Below are 21,604 nucleotides of genomic sequence, written 5' to 3'. Positions count from 1 at the left end.
TGAAGCACATCGTGGTGCACATCTCTACCATCAAACAGCCGCTTAACGAGTTGGGGAAGAATAAAGTAGGGCCTCCTTGTAAATCTTCCTTCACTCCTTTGAATGTCAATGGCCAACTGTTAGGGGATATTGGAGATTGCTTGGGATGGCAGGCTAAGGAACTGCCAGTGACTTATTTGGAGTCCCCTCTTTTCCTAGGCAATATGAAGGAGAGAGCCTGTGTGCTGTTAGTTTTGAACATAGCCCATTTGATTGAACAAGGGCCTGTAGGCCTCTACTAACAGGACCAAGTATATGCATAGGGCGTCATGTTAGATGGTCCGTTGCTAATGGTAAACTTTGAGGGTTCTGATACGAGTCTTGAAACTATGGATTTCTCTATCTTCTCTTATCAAGTGTGGACTATGGGAATGTATTGTTTACTCTCCACCTCTCGGTTGATGAGTGCTTGAACCTTAAGGAGATTTGCGGGGTCATCTCATCCCCTTGGATGAAGTGGGTGCTTCAGGGGGTGGAACCAACTAAGGTGGAGCCCAGCGCGTGGGTCTTGGTTCCACTTTAAAAAATTTCTTTTTAAAAAAAAAAAAAGAATTACATGTAAATTTTAGAAAATTTCACTTGTTTTATATAAAAAAATTTGAAAAATAATATTTCAACCCTAATCAAAATTTAAAAACATAGTATCAGGAGCCTGTTCTTCACAAAGATTGGAGATCCACCATATGGGCCAGGCATGTTTCGCCTTCATCCTCTTGGTTCCTTTTCGTAGCTGTGAAAGATAGATTAGACCCCAACAGCTCGGTATTTTCCTAGCTAGTAGGTGTCCTGCTTGTGGATTGGGTTCAGAATAGTCCTCCCATTTGTTTCTTTTCTATCCTAAAGCTAAGGAACTATGAAAATTTTGGTGCAGTAAGTTTCAAGAGCAAGTGCCTCTAGTAGTGAACATCAAGGATGTGATCAGAAAATGGAAGGGTAGTGGAAACTCTACCTCTCATTCAACCTCCTGTCCAACTGCATATAAGCGATGCGTTTTATTCTCAAGGACAATGAAAGGTGAAGCATGATCAGAGAAGAATCCAAGGACTCAAAAATCAGTATCATAAATTACTCCTTGAAAGAAAATGAGCAATCGGTGGTTAATTTCTACTCATTCATTATAATGTACGACGCAATATTTGGTGTACGTGAATGAAAACGAGAGGGCCTGCGGACGGCAGTAAAGAAACCAGCAGTTCCCCTCAACAGTACTCGAACTGTACACAAAGCAATAATACTAAATTAGGCCGTGGTCTTGGCAAGAAGGGTGAAATCCGTGTACTAGAGATCTGACTTCACCCCGAAACCTTTCGCCATCGTCTTTTTTCTCCACCAAACAACCAACAAGAAAGAAATGACTCTTAGGATCTTTATAAAAACAATTGAAACTCTGGGCAATGCAATGGTTTCATAAAATAGGTTTCAGAGAGAGAGAGAGAGAGAGAGCTGTTGAAACCGAAACCGTGGAGTCTGGAGATGAGAGCTCCAAAGGATGTGTGGTGTTGTAGGTGAAGAGTGTGAGAGGTCCCCATCACCTCACCTCCCGCAATGACCAGGTCTGCTAAGTCCAAAAGAAGCTCCATGATCTTCTCTGTCGTGCAGAAAAAAAACATACAGGTCAAGAGAAGGGAAAAAGAGAAACAAAAAAGTATCGCTTCACTTGACCTATTCAATATGCAAGGGCTCTCTCTCCTGCTTTCATATTATATATGATCTTTCTCAATGTTAATATCGTATTGAGTTGCTTTGTTGACTTTAAGATATTGTTAGGCATGAAAGGGGAACTTTAATTATCTTGTTTATCTCTCTTGACAAAGGAAGAGAGATTTAAGCGAAGCATGAAGTAACATCTTTATTTTAAAACTATTTAAGTAGCACGTTGGTGCTCATAATTAACTAAGTCCACTAAAACTCCAGTAGCAAGAATTAGGGCCATGAACAAGGTCATGCGTGCCACTTTGTCAACGAGACAAGATGTGGTGGGGTTCTCTCTCTTTATATATATATATAGTGGGAACAATATCGGTGGGCATCTCCAACCACTATACCAAAGCTGACCACAGTAGTAGGAATTAGTCGTTGAGTACACCAACGACAAAGTCAGATAACGACAACAATAATAACGATAAGAAGCTAGACAGATAGGAATTTCGAGGCCTGCTATCACCTCATTAATTTGACACAATTTCGTAGTAAATTAGTTGGCAGTTAACAACTTGGCCCATCAAAATATATTTATATCACCAAATGCTGATAAAATTAGAATTTCATAGCAAAAAAAGTAATGACAAGGCGCCACCAATCAACAGTAACAAGGATGAAACTCTCCATGGCGGGCATGATGGCATGTATATATACACACCTTGGTTTGATTCTTGAAGAATGTTCAATGGTATTGAAGAGTGTTGATTTGAGTTGAGGGTTGCCGTTGTTTAAGCGAATGTGGCTGGCTGAATCTCTCTCTCTCTCTCTCTCTCTCTCTCTATATATATATATATATATATATATATATATATACATATATATATATGTATACACTCGCAGTCCTTGGTAGGAGATGCCTTTAAATAGTTTTGGTTTGCGTCAGATCTGACCTTTACCAAATTCCATTTAATTGGATTCTATGTAATCGAATTTAGGTTTGGATCAAACTCAGTCCTGATTTTTAAAACTGACTCTGGAACTGATTGACATAATATCCGACGCTTACGTGCAACTGATTCAGATCTTACTAGAACCCGGTCCTATATCGTACTAGATTTAGAGTTAGATTCAGTTAGAATCTGATTAGGAATGGATCTCGATATCTTTACCCAATACTAAAGTAATTCAAAACTAAATCAGTATCCCAAATCTTGAACTTGTTTATAATTAACCAAAATGAAAGAGAGGCAGGGCGAGGTGTAGGGTTGTGGGGCCAGTTGCCTGCACAGACCCACATAATTTATTTTATTTGCACATTGGTTCCTCATATTTAGCTCGTTACATTGTTGGTATCTCTTCAATTTAAGATAATCTTTTTACCAATGCCGTTTAGATACAAATTTCTTGCTAGGGCACCACTGCTATTCCCTTCAAGTTTAGAATCAAAATGTTTATTTTTTAAGAAATTAGAATTATTAAACCAACCTGGTATTTTGAAATTTTGATTTCATTTCGATATACTTCAACCATGTTAGTTCATACACGTCTTCTATTGAATATATTTGTATACATTTGACTAGGATTGCCATATGAATTAGTATTCGTTCAACCATTTATGTCACTCTATGGCCAATGACATTGACTATCAAAACATAATTAGGGACCATAAAAATTTAATTAAAGACTATAGAAAATGACATCGAAGAGGGCTGAACTTCTCCCTTTCATGAATCTGTCAAAGTTTTCAATCATGTTTATAAGGACCCTCTTAATTGAGGTAGTTGGCACCCAACTCTTTGTAGGGCTATCCACCTAATATCCCAGACAACAGATAGTTATGTTCAAGTCGGCAAATTAAAATTTAGAGGCTGAATGTGACCCTATGTGCATTTACATGCATGCATAACCATGCCAGAAATCTAGAAAATTTCATCCGTATAAGCACCTGATCCATGCATTTTCCGGATCCGGTTCTGCTCCACCAATGCATATTTTATGTTTGGACTAGACACTAGCCTGGATCCAGTAGAAGTGAAGATTAGAAAATGAAACTCAGATCTTGACAGCATGATACTAAACGAGATTTTTCTTAATCAACATATTCATAAGCCCCAAGGTTGTGGTGCACATAAAGGGGGTTGCTGTGTCGACTCCCGTGGCAGCCACTTCGCCCATGGAACTACTCTCATGTATTATATTGGTCCCGAAGTGAGCTTTGAACCCTAAGGGCGGGGACATGGGGGCTATGGCCTCTCTTCCAGACAGTTGGGTTTCATATTTGTTAAATTTGAAAGTGTAAATCGCATAAAACTGACCATCCCATGCACTTAAAAAAATGGGGCTGCAAGTGAGTTGAGTTCGAGTTTGAACCATTTAGATAAATGTTTGAAGTTTGTCTAGCTTTTGTCGGAACAAAGTCGGCAATGATAGAAGTACGCCACTCTCTAATTGAGGGCAAAAGTCATCCCATCCACCCCCTTTTTTTTCTCGTTGTCTTTAGGGTCCAAGGCTGCATTCGTTCCTCATGTCTGATCATTCAAACTTAAAACGAACCAAACTCGAGTCTACCTCAAGGTCTTGATGAAACAAAACAAAAGGACCTGGCTAATATGTTAATACTTAAAAGGTTGTATTTGATAGTTTCATATCTTAGATCCGAGGCTCTATTAAAATGTGTATTTTGGGAGATCTTCAGTTTACAGTTTAAACAAAATGTGAATCTCAGTAATCCATATACATACACACACATATATATATATATATATAATCGATACACACATATATATATATATATATAATCGCTGAAGATGGCATATTATTCACGTTTTAGGTATGTACGATATGGAAATAAAATCCAGTATATAATTAATTAGATAGATGGTGCAACAAACACAACGACGTGCATGCAAAGAGGGAGTGTAAGAAATGTGAACTTGTTGAGAAACAGACTTAAAAGAAATGTTAGTGGTGAAAATTTTTTGAAGAAATTATCTTTCTGCGATTCAGTTTTATATTTACTCGCCTAAGCTGCATATCGAGTCTGCTTTCGATTGGCATTCAGACCGGATCCTGTTGGCAATGAACTGATCCAAATCCGGATCCGATTCACTCTATCTATCAGGTTGGCTCACTTCGGGTCCGAATCTTCGGGTCCCCCATTCGATTCAAAGGAAGTGGAGCGGAGCAGCCTCAGTCTCAACCGGCCGCGTTGTCCACGCTTCCAAGCAAGTGTGTCCAAAGTGTGCCACGTGTCAGAAACCCATGTGGTTGGTCAGCCATATTTTTTATTGGGTTGGTCAAGCAGAAGTGGCTTGCTTTGCCTTCATGGCTAAGGCAAAGTGGAGCAGCTTTTTATTTTTCATTAAATTAAAAAATATATATATCTAAAAAATACTGATAGAAAACTTTCAGATAAAAGGAAATACCAAAAATATCCTTAGCCAGCGGCGACTTGGACTGCAGAAGTGCTGAATTTCAACGTAAACGTTTTGACTGTTGAGAGTTTACATTTTCACTCGACCGTTGAAGTCCTTGAATCGGCCATCGGACTTGACCATTTAGCCCGATTCACTTATGAATGATCGAATCTGAATCGGTCTGGCTGCTGATTTATTAATATTTTTTAATAAATTCAGCTATTTAATTAAATTGGTAAATAATTATTTATATATCCATAAAAAAAAGCTTCGTGAATATTTTAAGCAATTGGAAAAAACGAACCGATTTGCCACCGATCCGATTCAATTGAAACCGAATCAGGCCGATACCTGAGCAGTAACCTTTTCTGTTCAGTCTTCAGCGAAAGCCGGCGCTGCTCACATAAGAATGGTCCAAGCCCTCCACGTGGAAGATCGGACGGTCAGTAACACCTGGAAGACGTAATTACCACCGACTGCGGCGGAGAGGACAGGTTCGCGCTTTTTGAAGTTCGAGAGGGTAGAACGTTCTTTTGGCTCCTTCTAGAAGGAGGGCGCTGCTTCCTGGAAAGCTCGCTTCCGCCATTGTTCTTCGTTTTTTCGTCTCCGTTTTCCCGATAAAAACGCGTTTTCTCTCTCTACTTTCTCTCTCCGCCGACGCGTTCCGATCGTTGTTTATAAAAATCGGGGTCTACTAGTCTTCGCTCTTCATCGCCTTCACATTTTTCTTCCGTCTCCCTCTCTCTAGAACGCAGAACTCAGGGAAAATTATCTTCTTCCTCCTAAATCTCTGCAGTGTTTTTTCGGACGGAATTTGGAGGAACGGCTGTGGGAGACCCACAAGTTGTGATCTTTAGTTTGGTGGTGGTGTGTTTTGAGTGAGTGATCGTTGTTGGATTGGAAGGTTCGAGTTGATCAGAGCTTGTACGAGTCGCGTGAAGGTCGATCGATCGACGTGTTCGCTTTTGGGGAAGAGTTTGGAGAATTTCAAGGGTTTTCTGAATCTTATCGGCGAAGATTTGCCGGCGAATTCGTTCTCGGGCTCTTTTGGAAAGAGAATTCGAGTAAAAAACCAGTTTTTTGAGGCTTATTTGGAGTGTAAAACTTCGCACGTTTGAAAAGCCGACTTTTTCTTTTTGTTCGTTGCTTGGTCGAATCGGAGGAGATCAGACTCAGAAGATGGACAGCCAGCAATCATTCTGGCAATTCAGCGACAAGCTGCGCCTGGACCTGCCCGGGAACAGCGCCGGAGGGCCGGATGATTTCTTAAACAACAGATGGGCGTTCAATTCGAGTTCCCACATCAACAGCTTCTCCAATCTCTCCATCGGAGACAGCATCTGGTCGAGATCGGACGATCGGGTGAACGGGAACTGGCTGAACGATCGGGTGAACGAGAACTGGACGAACGATCGGGTGAACGAGAAACGGATGAACGATCGGGTGAACGAGAAGAGGACAAATGAGAAGATGGAGAGTTGGAGGAACCCGGACGGAAAGGGGAAGGCTAAGCAGAAGGGCAACTCAGAGATGAACGCCTTCAATGACGGGTGGAAATTCGGAGGATCGAAGGCGGCCATGGGCAAGAGCTCTGTCAACGGCAGGGTGGCAGAGAACCCGAAGGTGAACAAGTACAATCATAACGGAAGCAGTGGCAAGCCAAACAACAACAGCAACAATAATGGCGTTGGTGCGAAGCATGGGAAAGGGAATAATGGCGGCAACGCGACTGCCGTTGACAAGAGGTTCAAGACCCTCCCTCCCTCCGAGTCTCTGCCGCGGGGCGAGCAGCTTGGAGGGTACATCTTCGTCTGCAACAACGACACCATGGAGGACGATCTTCGTCGGCAACTATTTGGTATGCTCTCTCTCTCCCTCTGATATTGTTTAGATATTTTTTAGCTATGATACATGTTGGGTTGGTGAAATTGGAGGAATCGACTTGTGGGTGTTAAAAGCCTCTTGCATATGAATCCATGAAAAGTGGATTCCATGACTCAAATGGAGTTTTGAATTGCACAGTATCGGCTTCGAATCAGGACAAGTCGCGACACCGAGAAAAGTAATAATTTTGTCATGTGTTTGCCTTTCGATTCTCTCTTGATTCTCCCTGCCTCAGCGATATTGAGATAATAGTTCCATATCATGATCGCTTCATTTGGAAATAATGTGCTCAGTCCCCAATAATTATTGGCTTCATTCTTAAGGAATCAAATTCTATTCCCATTAATTATTGACACCGAAGAAGGGAAACTGGTGTTACGAGAGAGATAATCAAGTTTACTTAGTCCAGAAAACCAGTTTCATTCCTGTTTAAATCACTTTTGTTTTTGGGATCAAGAGAAGCACCTTTTTAATAACTCGATTCGTATAGATACCGTACTTTTTTTCATATTTCATTTTGATAACGATTCTTATCTCATATTTTTACAGGTTTGCCGCAAAGATACCGTGACTCTGTCAGAGCCATAACTCCGGGACTGCCTCTGTTCTTGTACAATTATTCAACCCATCAGCTGCATGGCATATTCGAGGTAATGCTCTCGTCATTTGTTCCATCTTTTCATGAACCTAATGCTTGAAGAAGAACCAGACCATGTCTGTGGAGACCTGTATCAACGGCAGGTGAGCCAACCATTACGGGTTGTTCACTTGTCATAGGATCAACTACCACTTGCCCCACTTTGTGGCTTTTCACAATGGATGAATCGTCACTTGACAACCCAAGTGTCATATGTCATCATGTGGATGAATGGATTCATTCACGTCACCTTCCCCCTTTTTAGTTCCCACTTTAGATGCCTGCTCTATGTGGTAGAATATAGTCACAAAGCTGCTAAATTTATGTATCTTAATGGGGTGCAAACGATCAATTTATTATCACAAATACAGGGCCATTAGCCATGTAGTTTTAGATCCAGATTGCTTTTTGCTTTCCTAAACTAAACTAATCATGAAGCTTCTTCTCTGCAGGCTGCCAGCTTTGGGGGTACCAACATCGATCCCATGGCTTGGGAGGATAAGAAATGTCCCGGAGAGTCGCGGTTCCCTGCACAGGTAAATCTCTATGAGAAAATGAAATTGTTTATCTTAGCCGATGTGCTGTTCTCCCGGATTCTTAATTCTTTCTTGTAACATTGTTTGGAACTTTGGATGGATTAGGTGAAAGTTGTTACTAGGAAGGTATGCCCACCGCTAGAGGAAGATTCTTTCAGGCCTGTACTTCATCACTATGATGGTCCCAAATTCCGTCTTCAGCTCAGCATACCAGAGGTAAGCTCGCTCTCTCTCTCTCTCTCTCTCTCTCTCTCTCTCTATATATATATATATATATATATATATATATATATATATATATATATATATATATATATATATATATATGCACACACTTCCTCTCTTTGTATTGATATGACTTTTCTACTCTGTTTTCCTCAGGCTCTCGCGCTCCTGGACATCTTTGAGGAGAAGAGCAATGCTTGAGAGTCTGAGACTCGAAAGCGGTCTTTAAAATACAGTACTATACGTCGGTTTTGCCAATAATACAGTAGGAGAAAAGGTTTGATCCTCCAGTTGACATGGAGACACGGAAACTCAGCACCAAGAGTCCAGTATGGCGCGTACCAAACTGGATATGTATTAGTAAGTTGAAAACACAATGTAGGAGAAAAAAAACATGTATTTATGATAAACTTTGGTACTTGTACTCTTATGGGTAATGTTTTATCCATTCAGAGTTGCATATGAAGTGCTCCCAGGTACTAATACTCTTATGGGCAATGTTATATCGGATCTGACTCACGTATGAAACTGCTCTCTCTCTCTCTCTCTCTCTCTCTCTCTCTCTCTCTCTCTCTCTCTCTCATCCATCTTTAGGCGCGGATGGGTGTTCAAGTCTTCAGGACCTGTCGTATGGCTTGTTAGTATTTGAAATAAAATTTCAGCGAACTGATGATAGTTGATTACATACATATCCCTATATGTAAATGCTGTCAAATGTTCACGCTGAAACCATGCCTTTTTCATCCTAATTCATCTTAAAGTGGGAGGAGGAATTGTGCCCTTCAAACGAGGACTATTTTCACCCTCAAAATAAAGATAATTGTCCAGGCCAAACTTTCCTTGGATAAATTGAACCTGCTTTTCGACCACTTCCTGATAAGTAGTTGCAATTCATGTAAGTTCAAATTTTGTGAACCGAGATGAGATTGTGAACTGGCTGGATGCCTAACTTATGTAAGCCTTAGCGATCATCGTTACAGAAACAAGGCAAAAAGAAAGAACACCTAACAAAAGGCCGTAACTTTCAGGAAACAGCAAAAAGGTCTTCTTTTATTCTTTCTCGCGATCTCTCTTTAGGATGAATCAGTCAGCCAACGCGGAAGTAATGGTGTGAAAAGAACCAGAAGATGACTTTGAAAGTAACATCTCAACCAAACAAGCATCTTGAATGGTCGCTCGTGATCCAAGTGGCTGCTGTCAACTTCATACACAATATTATGACATAAACCAGGGCGCAGAGATGCATGAATGTCCACGCCAATAAAGTAAGGAAGAAGAAATCACTACGCAGCATGACATCAGTGGTGGCTCCACCAGTAATGAGGGTTTGATTGTAGCCACATCAAACTCGGAAACAACCAACCCTACCACTTGCATGCAGTGCAGGAACCATTATATCTTAGCAAAGGGACATTGAAATCACCAGCACAGGTTTGCAATGTTCAAGTTAATAATTCATTGCCCAGAAAAGAAGTCCCAAGTGTTGTGATCTCATAATTTATGATCCAATGAAGGTAGCACTTACGAAAATCGAATTAATGATGCACCTTCTACAAACAGTCTGCCCGACCAATTATGCTACACCCCTTAATGTTAAGTCATCACAACACCATTTTTCATTTTTTCAATAAAATTTTTTATTGTCCTAGTGTGGGCAGTGGCTCACACCAACGCCATGGTTAATGTTTGTCTTCCAACTGGTCACATAAACACAATCTTCAACCGTTCAATTGGTGCCTAAATCCGAACAAAATGAACAGTCCAGATTCTAGTTCAGTATGGACCCATGTCCTTGTCGCAAGTGCATCGGATCCGGGACACCCAAATGTGGTATACGTTAGATGAGGATCGGGTCCTGTGTATTAAAAACTAGTGCTCGTATGATGCCATTCTTGGAGATGCGGGGGTAATAAGGTTATTATTTTCATTAAAAAATTACTTTTCTAGTTGTATTCTTTGATTGTCCCCTTTAGTTTTTTCTGTTTTGTAGGGCATTTTGATCATTTTGTCTGTAATGGAGAGGCATGATTTTGGCTTCAACAAGCATAACATAATTGGTTAAATTGAGGGTACATCTTTAGTTCGATTTTCAAAAATGGTAGAGCACGTTACCAAAGATGAAGGATATAGCATAACATAATTGATCGAATTGATGATACATGAATAGCACGTCTCTGGTTTTGATTTTAAAAAATAGTAGAGCACAATAGTTAAGTTGAATGATATACTGTTGCTATAAATTATATGGAAGAACTTAGAATTGGAAGGAGGGATGGTGAATCTTAATTCTATCACTCATAGCTAAAAGGAAAGGCGTAGATTCAAGCCATAGTCACAAATAATGTCTTAGAGTTTTAAACAGCGAGGTTTTTCTCGGGTATAATGTGGCGAGCTTAAAAAAAAAGAAAAAGTATGGTAATTTTTTAAAGATTTTAAAAAATTAAAAATAGAGAGAAAATAAAATAAGTGAGAAACTAATAACATAAACATCAAAGATAAGTAGATTTGCAATAAATAAAAAACAGACAATAAAATAAAACTGTTTGGCATTAAAAAAAATGAAAATTATAAAAAAAAGTGAAAAAAATGCAATAAAACCGTTAAAATCTTGTTATTTATTTTTAATGTTTTTTCAAAAAAACTCATTTTTTGAAGTTTTAAATGGCCATTTAATTTATCACATTTTTTTCATGTTTTTTTCGAAAAAATGCGTTTTTTAAATTCAAACTTTTGTAAATCCTCGGTTAGCAGTTAGTTAGCACCAACGTGCAGACCACTCTCCAGCCACACAGGTCGGTTCACATGGAAAACTCTTATATTCTACCTTAAATAATCATGTGCGCATCTCTGGATTTTTTCCTTCTTCCTTTTTTCTTTCTTTCTGGTTTTATGGATCAGCTTTTGAGTTTATAGAATCTGATTTATATCAAAATCGTTGATGATCTTACAATCAGTTTCTAAAAGTACATAATTTTTTATTATCAAAAAATCAATCACACAATCTAATTGGGACTCATACGTTCGAATTTAATTTATTTCCACCAAAGGTGTAGATATATTTAAGATGTGTATTAAGAACTATAGTTTCATTATTCGTTTTCGCTTTTGAACCCATAAAAAAAAAAAGTTCTCGAGGCCACAATTTTCAGTCATTGCTTCTTTGGATCCCCAAAAGGAACATTGATAAAACCGCTAATAAGGGGACTTTTATGGGCATCGCTTCATTTGGGAGTGGGTTTACATTGAGGAAGCTATTTTGCCACTTGCCCATTCATTCAGCCAATTCTAATTCTAAGGGTGGGCATCGGGCCAGGCCGGTGAGCCAGGCCCATTTAAAACTAAAAAATAATTTGTGATTATAAAATATTTTTTAAATGTAAAATATATTTACTAATCATAAATATATATTATTAAAACAAAAAAATTAAAAAAATCACTTTTTTCAATCTTAACCGGCTAAATGGGCCGGGCCGGGCTGACCCGAGCCGGCTAAATGGGCCGGGCCGGGCTGACCCCGGCCAATCGGGCCTGGGCCCAGCCCAGCCTGATACCCACCCTTAGCCAATTCTGAGGATGGAACTCCTACTTCATTTAATGTTTAATAATAGAGCATCCATATAAAAAATAAATATGCATAAAAAACCCTAGTCTGGTTTGGAGAGTGGACCATACATGCTGGGGCGAAGCAAGGATTTTTTTGAGGGTCGGGTTAAAAGAAACGACGGGCCAGACCAAATTAAAAAAATTTGAATTTTTAAATATAAATAATTTTTTTTCCTATGCTTGCCTGGGCCCATGGCCCAGGCAGCCCCCTTATATATGTTTTTTCATATATATATATATATATATATATATATAACCTTGACATGGAGTCCGCCACACCGCCACGAAAGAGGAGGCCGTTGCCTGCCCCATAATTGGGGGTGAAGGAGGCGGTCTCCGCTAGAGACGATGGGGAAGGGAACTGCCTCCTTTCTTTTTCTACATTAAATAAATGGCTGAGGTTTCTACATTAAATAAATGGCTGAGGCAGGGGAGGTCGTGGCCTTTCTTGCCACCCTGCTTTTCAAAACATGCATAAACAAAAGGGGGGGGGGGACCTCACCCTTTTGGCTTATAAAGGGTGCATGGTTTATTGTGATAGATGAAAGAAAAATCAGGAAAAAGAGATATGTACACTAGTATTGTATGGCGAAGAGATTAAATACTTTGTTCTTATTATTTTTCTTTCAACCATATATCACAATAAATCAGACAAAATCTGTTTTATTATATAATTCTGCCATTCTTTTATATAATATATATATATATATAAACAAAGAGGAGAGAGAAAATAACTCGAGGGAGGAGGAGTTGCGGGAGATTCGCGACTCATAAGCTCTTTTATTAAAATTCGGTGAATTGTCCGATCACAATTGATTAGACGGTGTTGCTTTGATGTCCCCTGCCGTAAGAGATATATACATTTATATAATTGATGTTTCTTGCCGCAAGGAATATCTAGAGTCACGGGTTCAGTAGTGATTTTATATATATATATATATATATATATATATATATATATATATCTACCTAACAATAAGATAATACAGACCACTCTATATGTTTTTTTAATGTCCAACAACGTGAGCAAAAAGGAGGGAGATAAACTGAATTCCCCTGCGTACGAAGTATGTCACTCTCGTCATCGATTTTTTCAAATGTATTTTCATATATTCCATTGCTTTTGTTTATTTCAAAATTTTTAACAGATAGTTCAACTTTTTAACATGTCTATGAGGAACTTAGCATAAAACTCTTAATTTCATAATTTGTATATTATTTTACATATTTTATTTTTTTAAAATCTCAAGACTTTCTTGAAAAAACAAGTTTGGCCAAAGCAGCGAAGAAAATGTTGATCGAGGAAAAACCGAAAATTATACTTGTGACTATCTTCTGCTTAATAAGATCCCACGACATCATGTGTCTATGTCTCCATTTTTAAAATGCTCGATCGTTAATATTAGTGAAAAATAACTAAGAAAAGGAAAAAGAAGCAGCAAAGGCGCAACAAACTTTTTGAGAAAAAAACGTGCTTTACACTAGACAGGATCCTCTTATTCAGGTTAATAAATAAATGCAATAAACTAATTTAATGCTTGAAACATTTGGAGCCAAAAAAAAAAAATTGAAAGACGGGCAGCACCCATCTCAGTGAAACGAATAATGATTTAACGAACATAGGGCGGGTCCATTAGCGCCCACTCGAAAATTTGCTCATACTGAACAGCTGCATTCTGCCATGAAGAATCTCTTTTCATTCCTCTCTTCATCAGTCGTTCCCATGAGGCTTTATGATCTCTGTAAGTCTCGATGGCAATTCTCAAAGTCTGCTTTAGAACATCGACAAAGCAAAACACCAGTAAATACCTAATCAAGCCTTGAGTAAGATATGTAAGATTTCATCATGATAAGTGAAACTGATCTGGAAGCTACTAATTTCCACAGAAATTTCAGCTCATAATAACTACAATTTGTAATCTTCTCCTTTAACTTACCCCCAACATAGCTTCCTTGGACAGTGGAGAAAAGGCCCATCTGTTGGAAAGAAAACAATGTCAAATACTAAAATTTGCAACAAAATAGAAATTGGCATGACAATCATGCATATAGATGTTTCAGCTACTAGTCCAACAACACCATTCATGACTAGCCATACGATGAAAGGAGTAAAACCTCAGTGTGCTGCGTCGTGAATCTAGAAATTAATCAAAACATGTTTGGGATCAAATAAGAACATGCATCCTTGCTTGCAATGGCTTCTTAGACATACAGACTTTTCTAGAGTCTCACATGATGTAGCCTTATTCATTGCCAACTTGCATTTGAGATGAAGTACGGCAAAAAACTCAATCAAGAATACAGTCCTTATAACAGCTTGAACTTATTGGAAACTTTTTCTATTATGAGCCTACAGCGTTGCTGGATTGTGCTACTTGGCATTTAACAGATCCTGAAGAAATGAAGCAGAATACTCCAAAGATATTTCAAGACGTTGTCTTCGCCTTTCTACCTTAGTAGTCAATCAGCTATATCTATCACCCTGTTCCAAGCTAAGGTCTGTCAATTTAAAGTGGATGCAACACGAAGCAAATACAGATGTGCTTTCTTTTGACAAAATTTATTCCAGTTCAAAAATAATAATATGAAGCAGAAGAACAACTTTCACATCATTGAAACAAAAAATCCCATGAACATGCCTAAGCATCATTTATCATGAATGAACACAATAAAGCTCCTCAAAACTGTTCTAGGAAAGAGACGACGCACCCAGTGCCACGACCTTCACCATCATCAGCAAAAGGATCAAAATTTTCCACCGTGTCCTGGAAATTTTAACCAGAAGACTCAGAGTGAAACTCAAACTTCTTAAGATAAGAAACCCAAGGCATTGAATTATCCCTGCATCAGCTCACCCTCAAGCCTCCTGTACAGTGTACAACAGGAACAGTTCCATATCTCATGGCATACAGCTGGTTCAGACCACAAGGCTCAAATCTTGAAGGCATCAGTAATATATCACAGCTGAAAATTCAGAATATAGTAACATAATACAGAAGTTTAGATAATTCGTGAATAAGCCCATGTATGGGTGCACAAAGGGAAGATGATCCCACATGACAGGATAACTAAATATATTTCTAAAATTGACCAAAAAACTTTACGAATTTACCCAGCAGTGATCCTGTGAGAAACTGCAACACTAAATCCAACCCATCCTCGGAACTTGTCCTTGTGAGCTGATTCAGTTTCCCTCATCCACTCTTCAGTGCCTGCATCCCCCGATCCAAGCATAACCTGGCAGAAATAAGAGAGTTAAAGAAAAAACTAAGGAATATAAAGGGAAAAACAGATTGTAGAAAAAACTCATAAATATAAAGGGAAAAACAGATTGTGGACAGCCATTTCACGTGAAAATGTTCTAGCCTTGTATCTCCCTAACTGCTACTAGTAGTAATGGCCGGGAGGAGGAGGAAAGGGGGATAGGGGGATGAGGAGCATGAAGAAGAAAAACAGCATATTGCAACTTAAGAAAGATGCAGTTAGCTATTGCTATTTCTCATTTCAGGCAAAAGTTGTTAATGCAGGAAAGCCACACATCATCAAGACAGAACTAAGGATAGCTTAATAAACAAAGAGCAGAATGATATGGAACAGAATGATAAACAAACTGCTGCAGCTGTTTTTCCAGTAAGAGACATCTATTAACAAGGGGATTGGGGTCAGCAGAATAGTAAACTTAATTAACATCTTAGACAACAGATCAAAAGTAAACAAATGAATGGAACATAGAGAACATATATGCAGACCAATGCAACTTTATGCTTCATGCACTCAAAATGTATATGCATATAAACTGCACCGTAAAATTAACCACTACTTAAACTTAGTTAGAGTTCAGTTCCCTGTTATTCACATTGAAGACATCATAAGTGTGATGTGCCCTCATATAGGATCACAGTTGAAAATCTAACTTACAAACTGAATATCCTCCTGCAGAAGGTCCGGCATAGCCCAACGTATCAAATCAATACCCTTTTGGTAATCCAACCTTCCAATGAATCCAATCTGAAAATTACAATAATCTAGATAAAGAGGAGAAATCATGGGCATCAACCGTCAATATCTTACATAACTTTTTTGCTCTTACCAAAGGAATGTCAGCTCTGATAGCAAACTGTAACTCTTCTTGCAGAGCAGTCTTGCAACTCACCTGTATAATAAAATCTATCCACTTAGATGACATAGCACTGAGGATAATGACAAACCAGGAACCACTGGGCAGAAGATAGATAAGCATCGCCAATTTTGCAAGGAATTAAAAGATAACCTTTCCAGAAAGGTCATCAACAGAATAATTGCATGAAATATACTTGTCCGAAGATGGATCCCACTCATTAATATCAATACCATTTGTAATACCTGTAAATTGCAAACAGCAAACAATTTTCAGGAGTCACTGGAGAAAAGAAGGCAAATTTCTAAAAGTTAAATAATTTGTATAATACCACTTAGGACACTTTTACGGCTGAGCAAGAGTTCATCTAGACCATTTCCACCTTCCGGTGTAGTTATTTCCCAAGCATATCCCTACCAAAAATGTAGAACAAAATGTCAACAGCACATTTACAAATTAATGTCAACAAAATTTAACATTATGTGAACAAACCTGGCTAACAGTGACAACCCGATCAGCAGTTACAATTGCTCCCTTCAAAGGATTCACTGTTTCACCTTTATCTAAGGCATGTTTCCTCGCCCATGTTGGGAACACCCACTCCAGTGCTCCATACCACTCAGCCGGTAGCCCCAGATTCTCGTAAGTAACAGCAGGTTCCACTCCCTTATATTGGAAAAAAAAAATTAAAAATAAACTTGACATAGTTATCAATGTAGCTATACATTTAGCAATTTCAAACATATAGTTTACTGTTTACGTTATCATAGCAACACTTATCATTGTATTATATTTAAAATGTGTGAAGCTAACAATCTAATGATCTCTAGGCAATATAGTTTCACATTTAATAAGTGAGAAGTCTTCGTGCTGGACTGCTTTAATGACATAGAGCTTCCCCAGCATGTAAAGATAATGACCAATGTAATTTCAAGAATCATTGTTGTAAAAATGCAAGATAGTAACTATTCCACGCACCATAAACACAGCCTGATCATATGCAACTGAAATACCAAAAGTAAACATCTAATAAACCAAACCAGAGAGAAAAAGAACCTGATGTGCTAGGTTATGTATTATCAGAATGCAGCGGCCATCTCGATAAACACCATGTGGACGATATTTAGCTGCCAATAGACTGGACCACAAATATCACAGCGAAATCAAAAAAAAAAAATGAAGAGGTCTGATACCATTTAGTCACAATACACACACAGACCACCTATATATATATATATATATATATATATATATGTGTGTGTGTGTGTGTGTGTGTGTGTGTGTGTGTGTGTGTGTATACATATATATATAGAGGTGTGGACATGGAATAGAGAATTTACTGAGATCAATATCTTACATGGGTACAAGGCTTGCATGCCAATCATTAACAAGGAATAAGCATTTCTCTCCATAGGTAAATCCACCCAAGGGAAGCACCAATGGGGCCTCACAAGCAGCATGACAGAGTAGAGTAAATCGGAACTGGAACCAGAAAAATTATAGGACTTGGTCACAAATTCAACCCGAAAAATTAACCCTTCCCGCCCACACCCTCGCTCCCCCACCCCCCAAACACCGACCCAAGATGGGTACATTATCATTTACCTGATTGTCACCAAAAGTGCCAAATTTATCTCCATAAGGACTGCCAGGTCTGTGGTATGAAGGATGATCAACAAATATCTGTTAAGTAGATAGAAGAGCATGCTAAAGAAGCATTAGTTGATCTGGAGTAGAAAAAGAGTTATTCAGTAACATAGGAAGCACAGCGATCAAATTAAGCATAGATCAACTTAAAGCACAAGAACTTTCATTTGAGTAATATACAGTTGTGAAGCTAGGGATGCAAGTGATTCAGACATGGGACAGGTAAATACATCAGAGATGAGGTCAGACTTGAATCTTTTACAGCAGAAAATGAGAAAATGCCCATACCAGATCAAACCCCTTTGCAACCATATATAAAGCTCTAAAAAATAACACATGATGCGTTTGTGTCTCGTGAGGGTAAATCTGCGTTCTGATGATTTTTTAATCATTTACACTGCCTTTATTGAGAAGATAATGTATTCAGCTATTAACTGAACACAACAGTACATCAACAATGCAGCTATGCAGAGATGAAACAATAACAGTATCAATTACTATAAAAGGTGAACAGATGAAAAAGAAGAAATGCTGATAATACGGACCATTTGATGAAAAAAAAATGATATTTTCACCAAAAATGAATTAGAAGTCAAGGATTCCTTACACTGCCTTCACCAAATGTTTTCAGGAAGACACTCGAAAGTCGAAACATCCTTAATGGTTGATATCTATTGTATACAACGGTGAGAAGAGACTCACAGTCATATTTTCCTTACAAAAGACATCTCCTGGATCATCTACGAAAGTAATTAATCTTGTTTCCGTACAAAGGGATGCTAAATGCATCTAAAGCAAGTATCAAATTCTGTTTCCATTATACTCCTACATGATTTGAGTCTACAGTTTTCTCTGGTATAGATGCAAGAAAGCATTTGAAGATATTGTAATTAGTGCTTTTGATGTCCAATAAAAATTTCCACCCATTCGTGAGCTCTTATTCTTTTGCATGGAATCACCTTGAATTTAGTAACAAGCAGCAAACATGACTTCCAAAATATTGCATGACAAAGGCATCAAATAGGATGTGTTTTCTAATATGGTCATAAAAAGTTAAAAAATTATACTGAAAGACAAAAGAAAAATCTACTATTGGAGAACGCAACATTTCCAATGATTGGATGATGTAGAAAATATAACAATAACACATGAGCAGATAAAGAAGAAACTAAGATCTGTACCCAGTCAACACCAGCTCGATATTCATGAAAGAATGCAACTTCATGAACCCCTCCAAAGCAAGCAACCTTAATTCGACAGTAAAGCTTTGCCCCAGCAAAAGCCTTATCCATAACTCCATTCATGTATCTTGGAGTGACGACCATTACTCGATGACCACGACCACCCAGGGAAATTGGCAAGGAACCACAGACATCTCCCAATCCTCCCGTCTTTGAATAAGGAGCAGCCTCAGAAGCTACAAAGATAATGTTATAAGTTCTTGTTTTGGAAGCTTTTCCGTTTACTTCGACTGTGAGAACTTCTTCCATATCCATGACCTCAGAAAGGACAGGGTCAGCAGCTTCCTCATCCCCTATAATACAGTAATTCAAAAGTCAGTAGGCTTACTAAAATAATAAAAAGAGACTAAGTTCCATCATCAACATGTGAACAATACGGGGAAAAAAAAAAAAAAGCATCCTGTGACCAATCAAAGTTCTTGCATTATGAGTCTTTGTATCCTTTTGCCAGAAAAGTATGGGTTTTGAGCTAAATTCAGCCAAAAAAAAGCCCCAAATTGGTACCATCATAGATGCTTCCAGGAAGGTCATTAATTCATGGAAAATACACACTGTGGGTGAAAGAAGAAGAAGGTTCTTCCAAAGTGTGACCTGTGTTTCAAGTTTTTAAGAATATTTCAATATGTTTACGTGCGTGATTGAACAAGCCTGCTTCAATAACAGCACAATAAGTAGAATGTGATCACGTGAAGGTATCTCTTTAATCTTTCCTAATGCGTACCATATGTCTAACAGTGTTCCTTCCGTGAGATCGCGTTACAACTTACCACAAGTTTAGGCGCGAATATGCTTCCAGAATTAAATGATATTCAATAAAAAACAGAAAGCCAACCTACCAACGAAACAACAAGTTCGCATTAAAACAGAAACGTCATATGACTTCGGGGCCACCTTCCACACATTAATAGAATCAAGTTCACGTACAAAGGAATTATATAAAACTAGAAACTTCAAAAAGCGTATCTATTGGACCAAATAAACGAGATTGCGAATCAATTACCGCTTGGAGGCTGAAGATCATAAGGTTCCTCCTCCCAATCGAGTGAAACCTCCTCTAGATCGTCGGAGTTGCAGAATCCTTGTTGCTTCCCACTCATTGAATAACTCCTCAAACCAGGAAGACAGAGACTACGCCCCACATTTGAATGAAACGATCTGACACAAATGGAGCTCTTGAACGCCATAACCGAAGGATTCACCTGCCCTCTAGACGAGCAAGAATAACCAGGGATGCCAACACTGCTTGGAAGCCTGAGAATCTCCATCTAAGAAATGACCCCAAGAAAGAATAAAATAAAGAAGGAACCTTTGGCCCCGACAAAGAACTACAAAACAAACACCCAATACCAAAAAATTGATAAATTTTCGCCCCAAGAGCGAATACTTGAATCGGAGAAAGAGCGGAAAAACCGCGATCAATTGAAAGAGATGATCTGTCTCTCTCTCTCGCTCCCTGAGCGCTTGCTTGTTTACTCGGTTACACAAAGGATCTCTCTCGTTCTCTGCCTATATTCCAGAACCAGTTATTCCTTCTGTCTACAGCTTCCTCTGTAACTCAAAAGCCACTTTCTCTCTCTAGTCTCTAAGGTTTCTCTCTCTCTCTCTCTTCCACTGCCTAGCTTTCTCGTTATTACGTCTCAGAGCCTTCCCCTCCCAACGCTTGCTCTCTCGACATCCCCAGGCGACATGGTAAAGCTCTTTTCAGGAAAGCTCGGACTCTCTCTATCTCTCTCTCCCCCTCACATTTGCCCGTGGGAGCGTCGTATCTCGAAAAGGGACCTACGGCTGACACGTGGCACGCGAATAGCCGGCCTCTTCCACGTGGTAAGATCAGTTTGCGTCCGTAACCAATCTGAAGAGAGCGACAGGAAGGAGGAGGAGAGCCCCATGGTTGGAACGGCCATGAAAACCCAAGGGAGAGAAAGAAGAAGTACAGAGAGATGGTGGGGACGGGGACGGAGTGAGAGAGAAGACAAAAAAAAAAAAAAATTCCCTCTCCGTCCTTTCCCTTCCAACCTTGGCATCCTTCCTCTTCCTCTGTCCCAAACAACAGACCAACTCTCCATCGCTTTCCTTGCTTTTGACCCCAAAAGGACATGATTGAAATCGCCATAGAAAGCAACGCAAAGCAGAGATCAAGTGGACCAAAAAATGAAAATGGCTTCTGGGGAGCAACCAATTGTTTTGGAGGTCTGGTTCAGACTAGATCTTGTATCAGTCAATAATGACAGAGACTCCTGCAACTTTTATCCCATCTGCATGTTCACATGGCATTTTGAGCATAAGCAACAAGTACTTATTTGAATCATTTCATATTATGTTTACTATAGTATAGGCATTGCATAAACATTTCTTTGGCACATCAAATTCACTAAACACCTCATAATCATTCTGAATAATTTTGACACAGCTGCCGCGTTCACGAACTCTTTGAGCCATTAATTTGTTGGCCATATTTATGAATGCTTTTTTTCTCCCAGTTTAATGGATGTCCAACAGTGGACATTGGTGGGGGCAACCATATAAAAAGGAGGTCGTCCTGTTCCTTGAATTGATGCAGAAATCATTGGTGAGACCAATCCCTCCGCTGGTTTGGACCGTTCATGTAAACGGGTTAT

The 21,604-nt window shown here is 39.0% G+C and overlaps 2 protein-coding genes across 4 annotated transcripts; one reads left to right on the top strand and one right to left on the bottom strand.

The window, feature by feature from the left end:
* The first annotated feature begins 5,710 nt into the window (after positions 1 to 5,710).
* On the top strand, positions 5,711 to 8,897 carry LOC116261265 (B2 protein). Its single transcript, XM_031639950.2, has 5 exons — positions 5,711 to 6,954; positions 7,530 to 7,630; positions 8,070 to 8,153; positions 8,259 to 8,369; positions 8,535 to 8,897. The coding sequence occupies exons 1-5, from the start codon at positions 6,276 to 6,278 to the stop codon at positions 8,577 to 8,579; spliced, it is 1,020 nt and encodes a 339-aa protein (XP_031495810.1). The 5' UTR covers positions 5,711 to 6,275; the 3' UTR covers positions 8,580 to 8,897.
* Positions 8,898 to 13,407: 4,510 nt separating this feature from the next.
* Positions 13,408 to 20,891, bottom strand: LOC116261431 (soluble starch synthase 1, chloroplastic/amyloplastic). Of its 3 annotated transcripts, none has more exons than XM_031640176.2 (16): positions 20,334 to 20,891; positions 19,987 to 20,251; positions 18,927 to 19,279; positions 17,704 to 17,781; positions 17,456 to 17,580; positions 17,155 to 17,236; positions 16,591 to 16,764; positions 16,430 to 16,511; positions 16,252 to 16,343; positions 16,072 to 16,134; positions 15,900 to 15,989; positions 15,094 to 15,218; positions 14,837 to 14,945; positions 14,691 to 14,746; positions 13,919 to 13,958; positions 13,408 to 13,750 (listed from the first exon to the last, which is right to left on the bottom strand). In XM_031640176.2, exons 2-16 carry the CDS (start codon positions 20,249 to 20,251, stop codon positions 13,592 to 13,594), a joined length of 1,893 nt encoding a protein of 630 aa, XP_031496036.1. In that variant the 5' UTR covers positions 20,334 to 20,891; the 3' UTR covers positions 13,408 to 13,591. The 3 variants fall into 3 exon arrangements, with proteins under 3 accessions (XP_031496036.1, XP_031496037.1, XP_031496035.1); XM_031640177.2 differs by having other exon boundaries at positions 20,371 to 20,891; XM_031640175.2 differs by having other exon boundaries at positions 19,987 to 20,890.
* Between the last annotated feature and the right edge of the window lie 713 nt (positions 20,892 to 21,604).

Source organism: Nymphaea colorata, chromosome 9 (genome assembly GCF_008831285.2).
Source record: "Nymphaea colorata isolate Beijing-Zhang1983 chromosome 9, ASM883128v2, whole genome shotgun sequence".
NCBI lineage: Eukaryota > Viridiplantae > Streptophyta > Magnoliopsida > Nymphaeales > Nymphaeaceae > Nymphaea > Nymphaea colorata.
This window is presented reverse-complemented; position numbering and strand designations above follow the sequence as displayed.